At 41.2% G+C, this 24,552-nt stretch overlaps 1 protein-coding gene across 4 annotated transcripts; it reads right to left on the bottom strand.

Moving 5' to 3' along the window:
• Positions 1 to 1,732: 1,732 nt before the first annotated feature.
• Positions 1,733 to 22,002, bottom strand: MET18 (ARM repeat superfamily protein). 4 transcript variants are annotated; one of them, XM_078572045.1, is made up of 21 exons: positions 21,871 to 22,002; positions 21,658 to 21,720; positions 21,501 to 21,555; positions 14,847 to 14,944; positions 14,491 to 14,649; positions 14,344 to 14,403; positions 14,022 to 14,210; positions 13,410 to 13,457; positions 12,918 to 13,004; positions 12,175 to 12,832; positions 11,299 to 11,678; positions 11,140 to 11,213; positions 10,991 to 11,075; positions 10,111 to 10,889; positions 9,043 to 9,118; positions 8,374 to 8,485; positions 8,185 to 8,261; positions 7,680 to 7,760; positions 7,516 to 7,595; positions 7,386 to 7,429; positions 1,733 to 2,131 (listed from the first exon to the last, which is right to left on the bottom strand). In XM_078572045.1, exons 1-20 carry the CDS (start codon positions 21,940 to 21,942, stop codon positions 7,396 to 7,398), a joined length of 3,267 nt encoding a protein of 1,088 aa, XP_078428171.1. In that variant the 5' UTR covers positions 21,943 to 22,002; the 3' UTR covers positions 1,733 to 2,131; positions 7,386 to 7,395. The 4 variants fall into 4 exon arrangements, 3 of the variants coding, with proteins under 3 accessions (XP_078428171.1, XP_078428170.1, XP_078428169.1); XM_078572044.1 differs by lacking the exon at positions 1,733 to 2,131 and adding an exon at positions 3,911 to 7,081; XM_078572043.1 differs by lacking the exon at positions 1,733 to 2,131 and having other exon boundaries at positions 7,274 to 7,429.
• Positions 22,003 to 24,552: the final 2,550 nt, after the last annotated feature.

Genomic DNA, 24,552 nt, shown 5'->3' with positions numbered 1-24,552 from the left:
CGCACTGATTTGAAAAGAAGGGGTGGCGGGGCCAATCACCACTGCCGAGCTTCGGTTAAGGGGTCCCCTTTCTCTTCTCCTCCATCCGGGTGCAAATCCAGATGCTTTGTGACGTCTCCCAGCGCCTTCCCGAGCTTCTCTAACAAGTAGGAGGTTGTCATGATCCTCCTGCCGCTCTCATCGCCATCGGATGGGTCTCCTGCCGCTCTCGGATATCAGCCGAAAGATCGGATAAATTGGGGCCTTCGAGGCCCCTTTAACGACTTGGGAGGGACTCCCAGGCCGTCCGATGGAGAGGGATGACCCCTTTAACGGCTTGGATCTCCCAGTAGTTCCCCCTTGCCAGCCAAAAACAGCCTCCAGCCGCCGGTGTCGACAGCCAGGGGTGAAGGTGGACAAAAATGCCCATGGCCATCGGATCTTTCTTATATACACGCAATGGCTGTGATTAAATTGCAGCTGTGGACCCTCTTATGGTGTACCCGCGTCGTGCCTCGTCAGCGCCCTGTCAGCGTCATGTTTCTTCTGCTTCGTCTGCCCGTGGGCCCGCAATCTGCGTTAGTGTCCAGCAGCCAATCAAAGGGCCTGAAATAGATATAAAAATAATGAAATAAGACGGCTCGATCTCACCGTACAATCTTCTTAAAGAAGACTGGACAGATGAGATCATATCTGTCTCTTTAAATAAGCCCGAAGAACACAGGCTTCCGGCCGGGCTGGCTCGAAGCCTAGTCTCTCTCTTTTTTACTATGTTTTCTTTAAGATCGCGGCTCGTTGGGTCGCGATCAATATGTTACTCAATGCCCGGCCCACCGTGATTAAAAAGACAAGGGACTTGTTATCCCATGTCGAAAATTTATAAAACAATATGCACCATATAAGTGTTGACGGAATATGTATAATGAATTCAAATGACATACCTCCTTTGTACTGCGGGCTTGATTCTCCTTTGTGGGCCTGAGTGGGCCTCCCCTTGGGCATGTGTGACCGGCTTGGGCTTGCCTACCGAGCGTGCTGCCCCTTGCCGACCGCGGGTGGGCTTGAGTGCCTTGTGGGCTCACCTGTTGTGTGGCTGACTTGGGTGCTGGTGCGCATGGTTGGCTACCTAGCCGGCCCATTATCCTTTTTATTTTTTATTTACTTTTTTTATCATCCTTGTTTCTTTCTCCCTTCACTAATTCTTTCTTTTGCTTCGACTTCTCCTCTGCCAAAAATATAAACTGAAATACTAGATAGAGCATTAAAAAGTACAATGTCTTAAACATATTTTTGCAAAGAAATTCTTGAGTATGTTAAACATGTACAAAAAATGATATTAAAATGCAATATTATATCGTTTGCGCTATTTAGTGCATGAAATGTAATATTTCATAGGATTGGAGAAAATACACATGAAATTATCCCAAAATGACTTGAAAATAAGTATAAATACATGACACATTTTGGGTTTATCAGTCCTTTATCCATGAGATATCCTTGGTGTCTTAAGTCAACATGTCATTTATACAACCATGACATGAATCAACCTTATAGAAGTTTACGTATAATATAACTTAGGGGTTCATACCAATCAATTCGTTGAAATTTTCTCTAAAGAGCACCCACTATCTGTCTTTAGTGCCTCCATACTAATAGCGACAAGATCAACCATACTTATTGTATGATTAGGAATAGGAATAGATACTTATTGTATAAATTAAAAAAACATAGTGGTGTGATTGGCTTTACTTCCATATCCATCACTGCCTCCATTATTTCCCAGCAGTATTCTCGACCCAGTCGCTGCCACCCCATAGTTACCACGCCCATTGTTGAGAGGGAAGCTCTCCTTGTTGGCAATCATATTTCCAAGAAGGGGCACCGCCTTTCATAATCTCCAACCACCATTGTTGCCGCCATCCACCATTCACCGCCACCAATCCCATGGTTACTCTGTTGGCCATCCACCCCATCGACAATCCCTTTCCATGTTGTTCCTGATCAACATCCTTTGGCATTGGCATCATCATATGTTCTCATCATCATCATTATTACCAACATATTCTCTATCATCATGATCATTGTTACCGATGTTGCTGCTTTCCCTACCATCGTGATCACCATCACCTCTCTGGCTTCCTCTTCATTGTCACTGCCACTTGCCGTTTTCCATCACAAAAATCATAATAAATTTGTTTCTTGGCCACCAATAATTGGCCACAGCCAATGATCAGTCAGCACCAATCATTACTCACAATTAAAAAAAGATTGCAATAAAAATAAATCAAATTGCAAGAGCTGGTGGAATGGATTAAATAGAAATGAAATGCATTTTAAACTTCACAAGTTATTGAAAATTCTTATTGATTGTAATTTATAAAGTTAATCTTGTTATGAATTTTACGTTATAAAACTCTAAAAAATATGATAAATTTGGAAAATTCATATTACCATTATATAAATATAATGAAATATTTTGAGCTTAAAGTATCATACATTTCATGGCTATTTTAATGAAGATAAAGGTAAACTATTGTGTTATTATTCATAAAATTAGTGTGTTATTTGAAATTATCAAGAGGGATAAATGATCGTGGTTTGGGAGTGATTGTGTAATTCTGTATGTAAATAGTTGTAGCACAGTTAAACCATATAATAGTGTTTTTAAAACTCACAGATCAATAATGAAATTTACAATCCAATCATTTTAATGTGGTTTCTTAAATGTCATACAGACGAAATCAAATAAAATAATATTTCAAATATGGGAATGAAGGTATTTCAAATACCAAAAAGTGAGATGATGGAGAAATGGGAAAATTTTCTTTGACAGGCTAACTTAATGGATTCATAATTGACTGATCCTATACTGTACTAGATATGAAATCCAAGTTTAAAGCCTTCAATTCAGGCATCATTTTCAGGCGCAATGTTATCAGTTCATGGGAATGTGTGATCATAGTGTATTTTATAAGAATAGTGTAATTTTTATGGAATAAATTATTGCATCCATTTTTTAATTCACTGACATGAATAAAGTGATGAAAATTGGTAGGAAGATGCAGGTATGAATCCATGTTACCAGTGCACTTATTGATTGAAATAATGGTCATTGAATTGAAAAAAGTAAAAATTGAAAGGCTAAACAAATGGTTATATCTCAGAGGTCAGTATGTATGTTAATCAAGTTGGAGTTTAGAGTCAAGCTGAAGTTAGTTTGATTGGGTTTTGATGTGAACACTTTGAAGATGACTAATTCACAAAAACATGATGAAAAGAAGCAAACAAATCTTAGCCTTAAAAATCGAAATTATTTCTTTGGGATGGTGTAGAGGTTTCAGACAGTAGAGTATTTTAAAACCTATTACTGAAAAATGAAGAGTGGGGGAGTACATTAATAGACATACAAATTAATCTAACAATCAGATACGAATCAGATTTCTCTGATTTTTTATGACTTTCTACATTCATGTGTTCTACTCTCTGCATGCGATGTGCCAACCCAAGTAATTATGCCTATTGTAGCCAGTTCCTTAGCTCATGAGACAAAGTCCTACTACTGGCTAAGAAATGACAAGCTGCACTGGCCTAAAGAACCCATTTATGACCCAAATGACCCCAAAATCTTGATTAGACTTTAAACGTTATAAGAATATACTTTTTATTACAATAACAAAACTAAGCATAATCAAATTTACTAGATTAAACTTACTGATAATTTTTTTTCAAATAAATCAATAAAATTATTAATGAAAAGAACAAAAAATATAGTTTATTTTTATTTTCTTCATCTTTCACTCAACTGACACCATAGATCTAGAAGCATATTCTTGCCTTTTGACGGAGGCAACATTTTGGGCCTATCACCTTTCCATTTGCCTGGGGGAGGGAGGAGGGCATCCTAGGAGAGGAGGGAGGGGTGCCAACTAGAAACATGCATAGGTGTTTCTCAATTACATCATTATGTCATTTTCCAATTAATGTCTCTTTCACATAACACTCTTGTAATTTACATTATCCTCCAACATACAATGAACCATATGCATGAGACCCTGAAGGGCTACCATAGAGTCTTGTTAGCATCTCCATAAGCCCATCAACTCTATATGGTCAAACCTAATAAATTAAAGATTTCCAAAGTATGACTTAATTAATCTTTGTTCTACTTTACTCAATTGACAGTTGAGTTGTCAACTAGTGAGGTGCTGAGGTATATTTGTTGATCTAGACAATACAAGGGGTTCATCAACTTTGTCATAGAACCTGTGTAATTAGTTATAGTGTATGTTTAGTCATATAAGCATCCCACCTGAGATGATTACAAGTATGGTCAACTATGAAACCGTAAAATATCATTTTAATTACGACTAATGTTTTTCCTTCAATATTACACTACCATTGCACCATCTTCCTTAAGCTTTCTACTCGATATAAGGTGGACATACAATCCAATATTGCCTACACAACCACCTTTGTGGACACCTTTTTGCATCTAAATTAAACTTCTTTTAATCCCATAATCAAAACTCATAGGTTATCCTCACAACACAACAGTCCATCAAAAATATGCCTTTGGTTCTAAAGTTTAAGGACCATAAACACAACAGTGACTTGAATCAAGCTTGTTTCTATTTAGGTATAAAGTCATACAGAGATTGATACAGATCAATTTGGTGAAATTCTTTCCTATAGAGAGGGAGGGAGAGGGGGAGGGGAGAGAGGGGGAGAGAGAGAGAGAGAGAGAGGGAGGGAGGGGGGGAGAGAGAGAAGGAGACGGAGAGAGAGAGACAGAGAGAGAGAGGAAGAGGGAGCAGGAGAGAGAGAGGTGGAGAGGAGAGGGAGAGGGAGAGAGCGAGAAAGAGAGAGGGAGAGATAGGTAGAGAGGAGAGAGAGCGGGAGACGGAGAGGGGGAGAGAGAGAGAGAGGGAGAGAGGAGAGAGAGTGGGAGAGAGAGGGAGAGAGGAGAGAGGAGAGGGAGGGGGTGAGGGAGGGAGGGAGGAAGAGAGAGAGAGAGAGGTAGAGAGTGGGAGAGAGAGAAGTAGAGAGGAGAGAGGAGAGGGAGTGTGTGAGGGGAGGGAGGAAGAGAGAGAGAGAGGTAGAGAGGAGAGAGAATGAGAGGGAGTGTGTGAGGGAGGGAGGGAGGGAGAGGGAGAGAGAGGGGGGGAAGAGAGGGGGAGAGAAAGCGGGAAAGAGGGAGAGAGGAAGAGAGGGAGGGAGAGAGAGAGAGGGAGTGGGAGAGAGATAGAGAGAAAAATAAAGATATAGATACAGAGAGAATAGACTCAAGGGACAGTGAAGGGGAGAGAACTTTGACAGAAATGAGTAGAGATAGAAAGAGAAACGAATAGAGTGAAGATAGAGTTCTAGGACAACAATGACGATATCAGTGAAATCGAAAACCCTCACATCAACATACTGCATGATTCATCATGGTCATCAAAGACTGCGAGCCCTAACTATGGCTTCATGAGGGTTTTAGCGGTCAACAATCAATCAGACTTTCAATCATATCTTGATCTAGCTGATCAAATGGATTTAATCAGATCGCAATCATACCAATGGATCCCATCATGATCAGGTCATGAATTGATTGACTCTGTCAATAGTTCGGATCTGATGATAAGAACCCCAGAGTTATTAACAGGTAAGTTAGTGTTTGAGGAGATAGACTGGTGCTAAGATTGTAGCCAGGAACACAGAAGAAGAGGGAGAGCTCCATGGAGATTATCAGGGGAAGGAGCTAAGAGAAACTAACATAACTTTAATAACTTATTGTCTGCTCTTCCCAAGGAGGAGCTAAATCAATTTAAAGTTAACCTAAAGGGAATGACCTTATTATCCCTAGAAAGTAAACTGACTTTGAAGTCTCTAAAGAATGATAGAAAGACAAAAATTCTCCTAGATATAACTCAGAGGTATACCATTCACTAAGATCTTCATGCTACCAACCTTCTGGAAAAAATGAAAATCTTACTTTCCAAAATAATCGCAATGGGATTTTCAGTTTGGGCAAATTCCATATAAAAATAAACAAACCACTCCAACATTTCAAACTATTACACGACTACTCCAATGACTTGGTCTGTAGCCAAAATAAAAAAGGTAAGGCAGTTTGGATTGATGAGTCAGATTCTGATATCACTCATAGACTTGGCTGACTATGACTATATCTTTATCACTATTACAGTGGGTCTTCAAACAACCAGAATTTATTCCAAATAAACCATATCTAAAGTTATAATCTTTTAGGTGCCATAACTTTGGTTGCACTGACACACAGACAGGCATACACAGAGCTGGAATGGATCCAAATTAGGACTCAAAAATTTTTATTTATATTGACAACTCTTTAGGTTATTTCAGGTAACTGATGACACTGCCCCTCTATGTTGATAAAAGTAAAATGGGAAAACTGATGGAGATTTCGAAGTTTCCATGTAATCAAAAGTAAATGAACTAAAAAAAAAAATTCAATTTTTCTCACCCTAACATCTAGGACTAGGGCTCATCAATCTAGGACTAGGGTCCATACTTGTATTTAAGTATGGACGGATCTTGATGCCAATATTGGATATCAATTCAGTTCGGATACCATGAATGTGATCTACACTGTATCCCCGTCCTCATGTCGCCTTCATGTGAACAAAATGAGATGATAATACTGGATATCATATGTTGGAGATCCAATATTGGCAATATGCATACCCTTTTGAAAGGGTATTGGATATTGCATAGATATGCTTAGATCGGGTTTTGTCTCACACTGAAAAAAATGGGAGTCTGATTGCATAGATAAGGTAGGTTTCACAAAATAAGAACAAATGAAAATATAATGGTGTCTGTGCACAGTCCAGGGCATAGCCCCCTTGCAGACCGGAAGGATGATTGGGGGTGGGTCCAACGTAAAGCAGTGATAAGTGGTCATTATGATCTCAAATAAGCCTAATTTTGGGGGAAAACTTAGTATTATATCAAATCATAATTCTAAGATATTTCTCATTTTCCTTTATGGTATGAGAATGCCAACTGAAATGGCTAAATTCTCAACAGAAGGAAATATGTAGTCCCTTTCTCTTTCACTTGCTTGTCCATCTTGCATCTTCTAAAACCCATTGTTTGGTCCCCAAAGAAAATCAAACCAACCAGTTAAGTTTCGAGTGTTATGAATATGTATTTTCATGCATCAACCCACGGGAAAATCAAGAACATACTTTTTATCATAGTAATCTTGATTTTTTTGTTAATTTAACCATTTCATGCCACTTTTTCTCACGATTTTATCTTAAAAACACAATTAAGAAAAAAAAGAAAAGGAAAATTCTCGTTTCAATGTACAGAGATTCTAGACAAGACACGTCAAAATCTCTAAAGTAAATGCCACCATAAAAACTAAGAAACAGACTGACCTCTATTTCTTCAGTGTAGTATCCCCCTTGATCCCATGGATGCCCTACATACACATCATTAAGAAGGAATACGAGTCAAAATTATTTGAGAGGCCAAGAAAAGATTGGGGAATATGGCTCAAAGTTTAACCAAGCTTGACGACACTTGACCGCTTCTAAACGAACCGGTCTTTTGCCATCATCTATAGAACATGACATGGCTCGCAGCACCTGGAATATGGCCACAATTGATTTAGAAAACTATCACAGTTCACCGGAGAGAAAAAAATTCAACCGTCGGATCATAAGATACACCTGAGATGTGAATGGGTAGATCCTGGCATAAGGCAGATCGGAGATGGCCATCAGGCACTGGACAGCTGTCTCCCGAACAAGCTGAAAAACAATTTAATTTATTAATTTGTAATAAGCAGTGGTATTATTGTAGTTGTCCTTTCTCAAGGTTCTCCCCCTTTACAAGGGGTGGGGGGCCCTATAGCTTTATTGAGTTTTCTTCCCGTTTGTCCTACTCTCTCCTCTGGTTGTTCTCTATTTAATGTCTCCTATTCTTAAGATATTTTACATATGTAAAAAAAACTATAAACATGAAATATAAACTTTCTATTTCTGGAAATTTTAGTCCGGATAGTTTCTCCCTGGTTTTTTATCAAGGTCTTTGCAAGCATAAGTCCGGAATCTTAACATATTATTGTAGTTTCTTCAATTGCCAGTCTCTATACTAACGTTAATCCTGATATCTTTCATTTAATCAATATAAAAAAACTATAAACATGAAATAAACCAGAAGTGGGTAGCTCACCATCATATGCCGAAAAGAGGTTAGGCCAATGAGACAATAAATGACCGCATGGGTGTTCTCCTCCACTACTTTCCTTCCTACGCATTTGGTTGAAAAACGAAGTATGTTGATAAATTAGTCAACATCAAATAGTATTAGTAAGTATTAAGATTATTATACAAAGATGCGAATGAGCAGAAAATTGTTTACCATTGTCTGCGGTGATGATGCCAGACACCACCAGCAACATGGAATAGACCAGATCCTTATTTCTGCTTTCAAAGGCCAGAACAGATAAAGCATCAAGCAAGAATGAGACCACCTGCAGAAAATGGTTATTATTAACGTATGTGAAAAATAGGGTTTCGTGTCCAGGATGCCAAGGATGAGAGGAAGATGATGATGGGGAACCATCATTGTCGTCATCATACATCTACATCATCTGATGATGAATTCGTCACTGCCTCGTCATCATCTTGTTGTTTCTCTTGTAGCCAAAAGGATCACAACCATGAATTGTCATCATACGTTCGAATCATCGGATGAAGAATTCGTCATCATCTCACAATATGTCCCGTACAAAAATGGATGAAGAAGATGATGGCGTTGGCAAATTTGAGTCCGAGAAATTGGTCACGACTCGAAAACAACGAATATGATTGTGATTCATCATCGTTGTCGTCAAACATCTGACTCATCTGATGACGATGACAATTGTGAATCATTATTGTATCACCAAATGTCAAAATCATTATCAAATCGTCATCAGGTCATCATTTTGCCACTTGTACCATACCGAAAACAGATGAAGGTGACAATGATGACTTCATCATTGTCCGCCAACGCTACATAAAATGAGATGATATTAAAAAGAAATACCTTCGTGGATTCATTGATGATGGCTGCCTGTGGGGTGTTGGAGATGATGTGACCAAAAGCCTCGTAGAGAACTGTCCTGGAATAATCCGAAACCTTTTGAGTAATGAAATGTTAGAGAAGCACTAATATTTTTATCCATGAAAAGCTAGGCCGCCTAGGAAAAAAAGCAATAAATAGATTAAGTTGGAAAATAATAGGATCCTTGATAGGATCCTAATCCTATCTAGGGGTAATTTCGTCATTTAGCCCACATGGGCATTTTAGACATTTGCTGTTATGTATTTCCCTTTAAATAGGGATGTCCTCCCTTTAGGAGGGCAGCCAAGAAGATAGAAAGAAGTTCTTGTCTCGCCTCTCCTCATCTGGGTCTGGTCTCCTTCTCTCCCTCTACGATCCCCTATCCTTGCAATCGTCTCACCGGATCTTCAGCCGGCTTGTCCCTGGTCAACCCCTCTACCCCCTCTTTCGACCCCTCTTATCATTCCCGTTTCACCTCTCTACCCCGGGAAATTCTACCCTCCTCGTCCCCCAATCTCCTTCTGATACGAGCCTAGATCCAGGTTCGTATCAGAAAAGGAGTGGCCCATATGACCATCATCATTTAAAGAACTAGTTGACGAATCATCCATCTTTACATTTTCATCATCATGCCCATCAACAAAAAATGACCACTATTTTCAGTTTCTATAACCACCAGCCTCCGCAAATTTTTTGCAATATATAATTTGAATACCCATTAAAGCCATCTGTATCATCATGCCCATCATCTTCATAACGATGGTTATTATGGACAAAATTTCAAACGTCTAACACAACTGTTATCATCACCATCATTATGATCAAGAGGCTGATGATCATCATCACAGTCCTGACGATCATCACCGTCATTGCCTCTCAGGTTCTGAAGGTCTTACTTTGAAAAATTGTTTGCGGACCAAAATTAGAAAGAATCTAGAATCCTAGTGGAAGAGTTAGGTGAAAACTAACTGATAAAAAGCAGGATGAATTCTTTCACGATAAACTGACTCTCATTAGTAAATACAAAAGAACGGGTTATTGCTGTAATACCTCAAAACTTGTGATCTGCAATCCTTAATGCAACACTGCAAAGCAGGCATCAGAGCTGAAAAAAGGCGTTGCTGGAAAAGCGGTCGAATGGTGGCATGGAACATTCTATTCAAACATTCGTCGGAATCGCAGAAAAGAATGTGGAATCCATCTGCCGCGGTTCTTGACACAAGCATGTTATGAGATCCTTCCTGAATTCTATCATTCTCTTTTTCCGAAGACAAGCATTTCAGAAGAACACTTGTCACCTTCTCTGCTCTCTCATGCCCACGCATGACCAGGCCCTTACCAATCCAAGCCAACCCAATCAAAGCATTCAACAAGATCTGAGTTTCATCAAGATCTGAGCCATCAAAATCAGCACTTAAATTGAGCAGAACAAGATCCATTATAAAATCAAGGGCCTCCTCTAGAATCATGGCCGTTGATTCACTGGACCACTTGTTTAGGAGAGATCCAAGCGCTTGGGCAGCTGGCCTACACCCTCTTAGAAGGTGTACCATTAGAAAACTCAATATCACGCGAGTCTCTGGAATGGGTGTCTGTGGAAGAAGTGCCATGAGAACTGATGCAAATAATGATACAAATTGCATTTGCTGCTGAGACAAGGGTATAAGGGTTAAAACATCTCTAATGGAAGAAACTGTTAGCTGCTCGGGGGAAAATAATTTCATGGATGAGAGGATGTTAAAGGCTTTCTTAACGATCAAAACTTGATTTTCAACTCCACAGCCAGACACTACATTCTTCGTGGTCATCACTAGAGCATCAAAAATTTTCTGAGAGAAAAACGGCATAGCGTTAGACCTGTGAACATAGAAAAGAAAATTGATGGAGCCAATAACATTTGATTATCATATTCCCGAAGTGACTAAATTACCTCTTCCGATATAACTTTAAGCTGATCCCAAACACGTTCAATGAAATGCAGTCCGACTATGTCAAAATGGCCAGTTTTTTTACACCTAAATTTAAAACAAAAAGGGTTTTATATAGTGTCGAAGATAAAAATGTCATATATCATCATACCATGGAAGAACCTGTCTTGAAAAGAAATTATGTAGTTGAAGTAAGGTCTTTTCATTTTTCATTTCTCCCGTAACCTGTTGTCATAAGATGAATGACCAAGTTTTAATCACATGTATTTATCATAGAAAAATGGTAAAATATTCCGCCTGGTAAACCTACATGTATATCGTTAAGTCGGTGAAAGATGGCTTCCTCAAGCTCTTGAATCACTCTAAGCATGAAATCCTCCGACGTGCTGCCCACGGAATAACAAGCCTCAAGCTTTGACTCAAGGGGTATCAAAGAGTCATCATCCATCCGAAGGAATGAGAGAATCTTTTCAATAACAATGGTCCTGTAGCTCCTCTCTCTGTCGCTGTCTTTGTTTTTTGATATGAACGCTCCAATATGAGAGAGTGCTTCTAATGCGGCTTTCCAAAGTGAGATTTCATAGTTCCCAACTATTATTGACATGAGACTTGTCAAGATTTCCTCAAAGCATTCAGCAGATAACTGAAGAATATTGGTGGGAAAAGTTGCAAAATACTCCAAGCTCTTCACTGTGACAAGATTCCCCACAGTAAAAAACAAAAGGAGGTCATCATATATTAGGATCTCCAAATCTACAATGTGCGGCAGCAACATGGAAAAGAGTAGCAGAGAAACTGTTTAGAAGTTCAACGCATAATATTGATTATCTTCTCCATTTTTCTAAGCTTTAACTACTCTTCGCCCAAACCCTGTCTCTCCTTATTCTCCCTCTCTCCCTTTCCATCTTTTTCTCCCTCTCTCTTCCCATCACTCACCCTTCCTCTTCCCCTCCCTCTCCTCCCATCTTTTTCCCCCCCTCTCTCCTCCTCTCTATCTCCCTTTTCCCCTCCCTCTCCCTCTCTCTCTCTTCCCCCCTCTCTCCCTCTCTCTTATGTTTTCAAATTTATCTCTCGGAATAGAAATTAAGTTCTTTTCCAAAACGATTAATTCAATCTTAGCTATCAAGACAATAGAGCCACCATCAAGAGAAAGTCAAGATGAAGAAAGGAGAGAAATATGATTCACCTAAAAGGAGAGCCTGCCCAAAGCGAGTACTTGCAATGTCCTCTCCCAGTAGAGAAGACTTAAGTAACGAGCAAAAAGGATGAACTAACGACACTGAAAAACGTTGAAGCAAAGGCCATCCTTCCTCAACAGTAGCAACCAATTCTCTGCACGAAGAAATAAGCACCACGGACAAATAGAGAGCTCTAAAGTTCAACTTGACATAATATTTCACTGCCGAAGATGAAAGAGAATCAGTGAAAGAGATCTCCAGCGAGTTCAACAGATGAGGAAAATATTTTTTTATGACAATCTCAGAGCATGGACCAGGAACTTTAACCAACTCAGATAAAATATTTCCCACTGCAATTATTTTCTCTTCATTTTCTTCCTCAGCCTCAATATCTTGATCGCAAATGATTTGACGTGCAAATGATTCGTCACCAGAGTTACTGAACTCACAGATGGCAATACGTAAGCAGGTGAGAGATTCTTCCGCGATCTGACGGGAAAGAGAATCTTTGACTTTAAATGATTTCCATGGCAAAAAAGGAAAAAGAACCCATGGAAAATTCAAAATAACATCTTTCAAGGACAGCCATAAGGTTTTTGCATGCTTTGACATTTGGTTTGCACCGTAGAATTTTATGCAACTTCCAAGGTACTTCAGCGAATCAAGCTGTGAATTGTACATAAGATTATTAGGGAAAAAATTGAAGATAAAATGAAATATCATAAAACACTATAAATTGTAAAAAACATACCTTTGCCAAAGGAAGAGATGAGCCTAGCTTGTCAAGCAGTAATGGGATTGCAAACTCTTCAAAAAATGGAGAAGCGCAAAATGTATTCTGCAAGAAAATAAATGCCGATAAAAGGGCAAAGACTGGCGAAAATTTTGAGCATGAAAAACAAGAGTAAAGGGACGAAAAATTATAAGACAAACTAAATTAATGGTTGACGAATTCTGGTCATCCATTCAAAGTAAAATCCAGCTGCGATATCAACTAGAAAAACACAAGTGAACAATAGATAAGTAGAGGCGCTGAAGAAATTTAACTTAAAAAGATCTTCAGAATATTTTGCAGAAAAACAAAGAAAGTACACATCAAGATAAAAAATGTAAGAGTTAGCAATGCAAAAGAACAAAAAAATACTTATCAACCCGAAGATAAAGTCAAATATCAAGAGTGTCAAAGTCTGGTAATCTTAGATTATTATGAGATGATTAAGAATATCTGCTGGGTGTCTCATACCATTAAGGCCTCGGACAGCTCTTCCCTCGTAATGCTGGCATCCTCGTCCTTTAGGATGAGAAAAGAAAAAAATGAACAATAATTGGTCAAAAGACAAGAAGAGCGAAGAAAAAAAAACGTGACTGATACTAAACTGTACACGGGATACTGTTAGCCTGTGGTTTGCTCACTGTTATGCCCCTTCCACCTTTCGTATCCTATGCCCATTCTTTAATTCCTCCAGGCATAACCTCTCCTAAAGCAACTAATGAGCCCCATAGGTCCTTTATCACTCGTATAAATGGGATTCACCCACGCAGGGCCAAGATATTTTTTCCATTGTTTAACCCTAATTCACGGGAACTGCAGAGGACGACCTAAAAGTGGTGATTGGTGGCCCTTACTGCAGCAGATTCTATGTGCACAAAAAATGGGTACAACCTAGAAGTTGACCAGCATATAAATCCGGAAGAGAGTAACTACTTTTCATTGATCGTGTAACCAGAAACGTAATTAATAATGAAAAAAAATTAGATTGAACGCCTCAAATTACCGGACTTAAGAATATATTTTTTTCATGCAACAAAGAATCAGCGTAATGGAAAGACGTTACTTAAGGGGACGCTAACTTACGTTTGTGAAGTAGACAGGGAAATAGGCAGAGAAGACCTCAAATATTTCTCTGGCACAGCCTCTGACCAGATCAGAAGACTCTGGATATAAGTTTACCAGAGATTTGATGATGCGAAACCCATCATTTAAGCATTCAGGGTCTTTTTCCTGCTCGATCGCTGCACAGATGCCATGAACAAGGTCTTCACCCTAAAGGAGATCTAGTTTCAGCAAGGAAAATGCGCGCAAGCATCATAAAAGATGCAAAAAGTTCCCTTCATGAAATAATTTTTTTTTCTCTGAAAAACAATTGACAAAATGATTAAGAGATCAGAATACACACCAGCGTGGCAACATCATTAGGGTACAAATCCAGAAGATAGCGGCAGAGTTCAAAGCACAACTGGAATCAAAACAACATTTGAAGGAGCACATGTTTAAATAAGCCTATATTTTAACAAATCAGTTATTCTGATAAGATAAAACATACCTTGCGATCAGCAAGCGATAGGGATTGCACTTGAATGTGTTGTAAAAATGACTGTGCAAGTATCTTTGAATCGCTTCCGATGACAGCACCAACATCTTTTGTCCTCCTTAAAAGGGTTACACATCCAACAAGTGCACCGTGTAACGCTTGCCAGTCTGCCTGCAAGCAGAACAGTGAGATATACCAATGACCCAGAAAGAGAAAACCATTTCTTCTGTTTAACTACAAAAACATGGAAGCAGATAACGCAAAAACAGCGGATCTTTAATTTCGATTAGAAAATGAAGCACAAAGTAAATTATGGCAGCTAACGGAGCATCATACAGTAACCAATTCGAAAGACAACTCAGACTCACGAGTCTTGATGAGAAGAACCCTGTCAAGTGATGTATAATCGAATGATGAAGTGGTTTTGAGATAAGCTGCCCCATTATTTCAGCGAGAATAAGTATGCCTGAAATCAAGCGCAGTAGAGATTTATACATTCATAAACTATTGTCAAAGTTAAAAGAGGGTCAATATAGGATATATGGATAATTAACCAACGTAACGGTCTTTTCACTGGAAATTGAATTAAATGTCCTCTTTCATTTAAATGATATTCATTTTGAAAAAAGAAATATATGTTTTGAATATTAGTATGGAAAACTTCCAACTTAAAACCACCGACCACCAAAAATGTCAATTCATGTCTGCATGCAGGGTATTTTGATCATTCCATTCTTAAATAGGGTGCTTCATACAAAAGTGAAATACCATGGCTGCCTATTTAAGGCAAAAAGAACATTATTGAACGTGAGCAAATTCTATAATCTTTCTTGAGCTCCCAGGGCGGCAGGCTCCATCCTCTCTCTCTCTCCTCCAGCATGTCAAAAAGTCGACACATCACGTTTATTTATAATTTACAAGTTGAAAACCTAAAAAAAAGTGAAAGAAAACTAGGACACCAATTCCTCATTCACAAAAATATGGGTTAAATATGCAGATGCACATATAGGCGAATGACATGAATGCACAACAGAAGTAGGAAATTAACAAGCTCCCCCTCCAGGTAAATGAAATATTTCTTGCTAGCTTGGAAGTAATACTGGAGGATGAAAGACAAAGATAGATGAGGAATCTTCAAGCCCCATAACGCTCAAATGCTCCAGACATGTGACTGGTCCTCAGGTGAAGGAAAAACTTCATGATGTTTCTTACGCTGCGCAGCATCACAACAAAGAAACTGAGACATATCTTTCTACGTGTGCCTATCGAGACGCTGCCCCTTTCATCCCTACACTTCATCTGTATCTTACGGTAGTAGTAGTTGATGAGAGCAGTCAAATAAGGTCACTACTTAAGGCCTCCATATGTCAGTTTTCCTGTGCAGTTCTCCATCTACTAAGGTCACTGACTTGCACTTCAATGTGTGGATTTCTCTTCTTGCATGTAAGGTGGCGGACTATGTCATATCATGCTTCCTTTCCCAGTTCTGCGGGTGGAACAATTGAAAGCTAAGCATAACATAACATTGTCTTCTATGTAAACCATACATCCGCATATGATGGCCCAGTATGATGTAGGTCCAGTATTAATTTACCAGCATTTCAATTAGTGGACTTCTCTTTTTGCTTGTCCAGTCTTGGACAATGTTATGGCATGCTTCTCTTCCCAGTTCTGTGGGTGGAACAACTGGAAGAGAAGCATGCCATAACATTGTCTGTTATGCAATTCGTACATCTGCATATGATGGCCCAGTATGACGCGGTCCCATTATGAGTCCTAAAATCAAAGCCCATAATTGTTATACTGTTTCCAGTTGAGCAAGAGATAAGGCAACTCAGAGATTATGACTTTATCCTTCTAGGAGACCTTCAGCCTAGGGATAAGTGCACCAGTTTTCATTAATGTGCATTTGCCTTAAAAAGACAAATGTGCACAGGCAGATTACACCAACGCCCAACAGAAGTAGAAAAATAACTAGATACCCCTTAACTCAAACACATAGCACTTGACTGGGGGACTGAATACGAGCATATATGATCATATGTCCTGTGGACACTAAGAAGATGCTGTTTCAATCCACGAAACTAAGAGAATAATTCTTCCCCTTCAATATTCAGACTGAATTACTGTTAGATGCAGTGTGTTCCTATTTTGTGTGTTTCCTTTATGTCTCGTAATGGGGTTGTATGCCTTCTTTCAAAAAAAAGGTTTTGTATGTCATTTTTATTTCTTCGTTAGGGGCCAATGTGAGATCTGTCATCAGACCCAAAAAGGGGCAGTAGAGTGTAGCCCATTCTCATGACCCATTATACATGGATATAGAAGGGGCAGCTTCAATTGAATAATTTTTTGGAAGGTTCTTTTGTCATTTCTGTGTTCCTCCACCTGTCTGCGAGGGTTTGGGAGATTCTTTCACTTGATTAGGAGCTGCATGCCATCACGGTTGAATTTGTATATACCTGCCATTCCCAATCTTCAGTGAGATTCGTTGGGTTAGAAGAAGATGCATTATTGTCTCCAATTGCCTTGCGGGGGTTTGATACGTGAAATACAGGATGAATGGTTGCTGTAAATGGTAAATCAATTTTGTAAGCAACGGGGCCTATCTTCTTGATTAGAGCCAATTTTTCGGAATTCTGTTTGGCCAGGGATTTCATTCGGTAAGGAAGAATCTTGATATAGACTCGGTTGCCTATTTGATATCCAATATATCTGCATTATTCTTCACGATTGATAGGGTTTTGCATAAGTAAAACTTATTTTGGCGAGTATGGTGTCTCTTTAAGATAACGACCAGTCAAGAGAGTCATTTGGTGACGGTTCAGTCCCATATCTGATTAAAGTTGGTGGACCTCTACCATAGACAAGATTGAATGGTGTTGTTTTGATAGATGGTATTGTTTTGATAGTTGGGAGGTTTGGAACAGATACCCACTGCTGCCAAACTACTCAGGTACGATGGTCGAAACTTTGCTCCGTGGGTTCAGATAGTGAAGCTTACTCTTATTGAGAGAGAGTTATGGCAGGGAGTCAATACTGTTACAGAACATGTAAATGAATTGCAGGTCATTTGACTAGAGTTGGACCAATACAGGACAATTCAGAATCCCGATGAGTGGGAATTATCTCAAATGTTGAAGTTTTTGATGGGTGTAAATGCTGTATGAGGCATTGAGGAGTCAGATCCTCAATCAAGAAAAGCTGCCTAACCATGAGCAGGCTATAAACACTGTGCTGGAGGAATGGAATCGATTACAGCTGATTCCAAGTGGACCTAAGGAGGAGAATTAAGCAGGACTGATGGTCAAGATGATGATTTTTACTAAAACAGATCCCATTTCTAAAATTGCGGCCAAGACTACATAGGAAAGTGCCATCACTGCAAATGGAGAGGTCATTCAAAAGGAAATTGATGCGATATACATGTTGACCTCCAAGAACCCAAGCTCAAACGGATAATTCTAAAGGAGTTGAGCAAGGAGATGGGGAGACGTGTGAGCCTATTGTGGCAAAGATTGAGCCCACGTGGGGCAACGATGAAGTCAGCATTCTAAGGGAAGAAATTTTTTTTGAAAAATATTGAGGGAAGCAGTTGAGAAGTTAAAAACTTTGGTCAGTTCTACTTAAACAGCCAGATCTCACGCCAGACACGGAAAACTATTGTCTACTGAAGTTCATATTTACTGATGGGAGAGAAATTTTACCAGTAACTGGTATTGGTGATGTGAAGATAAAACCTGGACTGATTAAAAATGTTTTGCATGTACCTTATCTCAAGGCCCAATTGATGTCTCCTACACACCTGGTTCAAAAGAACAAAAGTGCACGACTGATTCATTGCAATAGCTGTTTTCACATATGATAAGGCCATGAACCTGAAGATTTCATTCTTTAAAGAGAGGAGTGGACCGACTATGGGAATGATGAAGCAAATGTGGGGAGGATGATGGATGCTCAAAGAATGATTTACAAGCGAAGATTTTTTTGCCTTTCAGAGTTGCATACTCAAAAGATGGCAGCTTTATCTGGCAATGTAAATATAATCTTTCTATTTGCAAGAAACAAGGATGCGTGGATGAAAGTGGTTTGCAACTCCGCTTAAACCCAATACTAAGTTGGGCTCAAGTAAAGAGTTGTCTCCCTTGAATAAGGAGGGGTGCTAGTGGTTCATCAAGAACTTATCTATTTCAATCATACATCCATGGACTTTGCAATTATCACAGGACTCTTAAGTTATTTTCTACTCAGTACCAGGGAACCTTATTTCTAGGCAGCACACAGCATGTTGTCATACCTGACCAGTACAGTAGAGAACATGCTATTGTTCAAGAGAGGTGGAAGAATGACTCTGGAGATCTACACAGATTCAGATTATGGACCATCCCTTACTGACGGCAGAATCAATCACTGGATATTGTTCATTTCTAGTGGGGACTTGGTTTCATGAAGTAAAAAAAGCCTATCGTTGCCCAATCTAGTGAAGAGGCTGAGTTCAGAACACTTGCTTAAGGACTCTGTAAAGGTGTGTGACTACAGTTTATTCCAGAAAACCTCTGAGTAAAACAAGATCAACTATTATGCTACTAGACAAGGCCCAAATCCCCGTACAACATGACCTAACAAAACACATCAAAATCAAGGGGAGAAGGTAGAACAGAAAATTGTTTAGCTGTAATACACGCCCACTACTCATCAAGTAGCAGACATGCTCACATACATTGTGTACCACAGAGTACCTTCCAAGCAGGGAGTCATGGGAATCGGATATAACATAGTAGATTCGGCCCGAGTCAATAGTCTTGAAAAGGGTGCCATCCAAAGATTTTTTTCTGGCAGACCCTGAAGGTTATATTTCAGTTCTTTATTAGCTTCGCCCCTTCTGAACATTTGGTGTATAAGTAAATCATGATCTACTTTGTAACCTTGCTCCGTTAAGGTTACCAGCATGAGGGGGGATGCTAGCTGAGGCATGTTCCTATTTTATATTTTTTATTAGTCCTGTAATTGGAATCATCAAGTGCCTGGAAAGTATGATGCGAAGGTTCCATTGAAAAAGCACAGGATTGGAGGAGGGGCAGGTGATGGCTCTCGTATTGTTGGACATAGTGTGCAGACCAATCGGCTTGGGGGGGCTGGGAGTATTGAAAATGCAAGATTTGAACATATCTTTATTGGAGAAGTGGGTGAGCTGGCCGATGGAACCAGATACAGATATGGTTACACGGATTCTGAAAGGAATCAATGGATCCAGCTTGGACTGGGAGAGTCACGCATCTCTGGTCTGTAGGTCCTCTACTTTCTGGCAGGGTATGAGGCAGGTGTTTCCTCAAGTCTGAGAATTCTTCAAAAGCAAGCTGAAGGATGAGACATCATTCCGCTTTTGGCTAGACGCATAGACACACTCAAGTCAGAATTCCTGCGCTTATCCATCCTTGCACAGACTCTTCAGGCCATGGTTAGGGAATACTGGGATGGCGCATGAATCCCAGACCTCGGCGACACCTTGTCAGACCAGAGGACAGAAGAATATATGAGGCTGCAGCAACTCCTGATCCACCTCTGCTCACTGGGAGGGACACAGGACAGTGAGGGTGGATAATTACGATCTTCTCTGTTTGAGATGCCCATGTGTGACTCTCCCTCAGACATGTAGTGAAAGAACTGAGGATTCTCCATGCATGTCGCATCATATGGAGACAAAAGCTCCATCATAAGGTGAGATTTCTCTGTTGGCTACTACTTCAACATAGACTAGTTACGAAGCGCATCAGGAAGAGATGGCTCCCCCAGATGTCTCAAAGGAGTGTACGTTGTGCGCAAGCGATCAAGAAGATTGTGGCCATCTATTCTTTGAGTGCGTTGTACGCAAGCGATCAAGAAGATTGTGGCCATCTATTCTTTGAGTACGTTGTGCGCAAGCAATCAAGAAGGGTCCCCCAAGCTGTGTGGACCCATCAGCCAATCCTGGGGGTGGATGTCTACTCAGAGGAGGCCTTTTGGAACTCTATACGAGGCGGCTCACACAGGGGGCGAGATGGGCATGGTTGACACTTTGCAATGCTCTAGGCATTATGGCTGCATAGGAACAAAGTCATCTTCAATGGACGTGATGCATCGACAGGCACCGTTGTACAAGCAGTGGCATGTTTTACCTCTGCATGGTTTAAAGGCCCATTTCCAGGGCAAGAAGCCGCCATATAGGTCATTTATGTACTTAACGTTTCATATTTATATATCAGAATGGGAGGGTCACCGATTTTGTGTGATCTCTTCTATATTCTTCAAAAAAGAAATTTTGTCCCATAATGGGGTTGTATGTCATTTCTTACATAGGGCCCATTGTGAGATCTTTATAAGACCCATAAGAGGCCTACTATGCATAGCCTATTCTCATAACCATTTATATATGGTATTTATGTGGTGCAGTCCCAGTTGAATCAATTCTCAGAAGAATTTTTTTGTTATTTCAGTGTTCCTCCATTTGTCACCTAGGATTTGGGAGCTGGACAACGTGGCTACACCTGTTATATACATCCCATAACAGCAATGTCCAAAATACCCAAAGTTGCCTGGGGATCACATCACAAACACTTGAAACGAAGCAAGGAAGTTCAGACCGATAAGATCCACATAAACTTATAGGAGGTTCAAGTCTTTATCCACTCGACTTAGTCTACACCGAGACCACCCATGTATGGTTTTGTCGACTATAGTTGACGTTTATTATTCATTTCTTGATCTCTTTGAGTTAAATACATAGCATGAGTTCTGAGTGGGCAAATCATTTGAAATTTTCGAAAGGTATGACAGGAGGACAAATTTGTCGTTGAAAACTTAAATTTCTGCTCCCACCGCAGAAAATATAGAAAACTTAAAAGAAGATATACATGCACTAAACAATTCAATTATGGCGCAGAAAATAGTCTTCAATTGTGCCCTATGATTAATCTCAGTAGGTTTACCAGTAAGAATCCAGTAAGAATGAAAAAAATGTAAAAATACCTAACAATAAATTAAATTACCTCTAGATCGAATGGTGCTGTCAGTTGTCGTCAGATAGAGCTCTAGTTCTCTCACCTATAAAAATAAAATACGCGTCGCAGTGCGTTATAAAATAGTGAGAGAGTAATCATATGAAAACTAGAATTCATTGAAAGAAACTGAGAGAAGAGGAATCACCAGCCCATCGACTGTTATTACATCTTTCTTCACGAGTTCAGAAATCGCATTCACACTCGCTTTCTGGAAACAGGAATCAAAACTTTATAACAAAAAATTCTACCAACAAGAGTATAAAGATTAGAGCAGAAAAAAATACATATCAACCAAATCTGCCTCGAGACATGATTCAGTGACGAAAACAAATATGAAAATTTGAGCACGACAACTGACCTGAAGTTCCGGAGAAGAAGAAGAGTCGATGAACGATTCCACATGCCGAATCAAAGAGCTCGGCCTCGCCATCGCAAGTTCGCAACGAGGACTGGCGGAAAGCTTTAGAAGAAATCCACCGATTTTTGAAATCTGACGATGAAATCGAACAAACATTTCAAATTTTAGTACTGAGCTTTATACAACGTTCGGGGGGGCAAACTCGGAATTTACTCATTAACAAAAACCTAAATCTGCTGGATTATTATCAATAAATATCCGACTCTATGACCTAAACGCAAATATGTGCTAAGATACAAGCCAAGAGGTGTAGTTATCTTCTAGTCTTATTCTTGAGAATTACTACCTAATGAAATGGAATACTTATCATGAAAGGCACATCAAGAGTCTCAATGGTGATACGCGATGGTTTACTCCTTTGCGAGGAACGAAACCTTCATAATATCGCCGTAGAATCAGACTTACAGGTGTTAGTCGACATGCTTGATGCAGGTACATGCTCCCAATGGCGACTACACCGTGTATGGCATGACATCATGCAGTGCCGCACTCGCATAACTAGCGTTCGTCATCAGCTGCGAGAGGGCAACCAGACAGCAGATGCCCTCGTCAACCACGCGGTACACACAAGACTCCCTTCCTCCCTTTTCCTTTCTTGGCAGGCGCTCCCTCCAACCTCTAGGGGATGCTATCACATCGAATGTCTCGACTTTTTCCAAACCTCCGCACGCGCCGCACACTTTTGAAGGAGGCCCCGCTGGTGGCGTGGACGCCAATGCTTCGACACCGGACGCGCCGCCGCCATCAACCAAGGTCAACATCCCCCCTACGGACACACCGGCGAAGTCAACCGAAGTCAACATCTCCGCCACGAACACGCTGCAACCATCATCACACACGTCTCCACCCGCGCACGTCCCTACGCGTGTCATGACACGTCACCAGAGGCAGATCAACAACTGCCTTTTGGTGTGACATGAAGCACGTTTTTAATTTCTCGTCTCTAATTTCTCGTCATTTTCTCTTTCCTCCAAGGCCTATATATAAAGGCCATTGTTTTCAAGAAACACTTAGGCAGTCATAATTCAAGAGTCGAGTTTTGTTTAACTCTTCTTGGAGGACTGCCCAAGCCTCCCTATCCCTTCTTCAACCCTACCCCCGCCGCCTCCGCCGCCGCCGCCGCCTCGCGATGTCGGCCTTCCATCCTCTCTTTCCATCCTCTCTCTCTCTCTCTCTCTCTCTCTCTCTCTCTCTCTCTCTCTCTCTCTCTCTCTCTCTCTCCCTCTCTCTCTCTCCCTCTCTCTCTCTCCCTCTCTCTCTCTCGCCTTCCAAAGGACGCCCAAGGCCACCCCCAGGCCGCCCGCTCGAGGCAGCCCAAAGGCTGCCCAGGCCCCCCCTGCCAGGGCCGCCAAGGCCGCTCCCAGGCCGCCCGCTTGGGGCCACCCAAAGGCGCCTAGGCCGACCCAACCAGGGCCGCCCAGGCCGCCCCTACTAGGGCCGCCCGCTTGGGGCCGCCCAAAGGCCGCCCAGGCTGCCCCAACCAGGGCCACCCAGGCCGCCCCTGCCAGGGCCGCCCAGGCAGCCCCCAGGCTGCCCGCTTGGGGCCGCCCCAACCAGGGCCGCCCATGCCGCCCCGTAAGACTTCGACACCGGCGACGCCGGACGTTGTCGACGTCGTCCAACGCTTCGAGCCGCACGCGCTACACGCGCTCTGGGTGCGTTGCACGCCTTCCGCGCACTCCGCTTCGCGCGCGCCAGTATTCCCGTACGCCTGACTCTACGACAACGACATCTACTCACTACCAGGGCCGTTCAACGCCCGGAACGCCCAAAATCTTCCTCATCCAGTGGGCTGCTCAACGCCCGGATTCGCCCAGCCTCGTCACGATCAGAATTTTCCGCATCCTCTTCACGCACTACGGTGCTGAGGTACGCCTGAACTCTTTGGTGTCGAAAGTGTTCTCCGTCCAGTGTTTTCTCGAGAAGTTTCCACCGCCGTCAGAATTAGATTTGGTTTGGATTTCTACTTCTTCTCTCTCTTTCTCGAGTGTTTCTTCGCGACGTGAATTCGGATATTGATTTCGGTGCTTAGGCATCGTCGCGGTGGGGGAAGACAGTACTCCCGCCCTCGATAAGGGTCGGAGCTGCACCACCAGATTTTCATCGGTTTTAAAGTCCGAATTCGACCGTGTGATTTCTGTGGCTGTTTTATCATCTAGTATCTGATCCATCCCTAGTCGTCCATCTACCCCTAGTCTGTCCCGTCAACCCATTCGTCCATTCCTTCGTCGTCCATTCCGTAGCCGTCCTACGTCACCCTAGGGAGTGGCGGGTCGCGTGGAGCACTCGAGGTGGGAGCGCTCACACATGATCCAACGATCACGACAGCGGGGTGGACTGCGCCCACCTTGGATGAGGTCCTCGCCACGCATGCGCTTGTTAAAGGTAGGGACATCTCCATTATCTCTCCACCATCATCATGTGGGGGGCTCGTGTGATGCGTTGACGCGAGCACTTCTCCGAGCACTTGCAAGGTATCACATCTGTATCGTTTCCTTTCCTGCACATGGGCGTGGACGAGTGGGATCCGAGTGTAATTGGAATATTTATACTCTCTCCACACCTATAAACATTGATAAACACTTCACTTTATAAATAAAATCCCCTTGGGTGGCGTCCAGG

The sequence above is a fragment of the Wolffia australiana genome, chromosome 3 (genome assembly GCF_029677425.1).
Source record: "Wolffia australiana isolate 7733 chromosome 3, ASM2967742v1".
Lineage (NCBI taxonomy): Eukaryota > Viridiplantae > Streptophyta > Magnoliopsida > Alismatales > Araceae > Wolffia > Wolffia australiana.
Note: the sequence above shows the minus strand (reverse complement) of the source record. Positions and strands in the feature narration are given on the sequence as shown.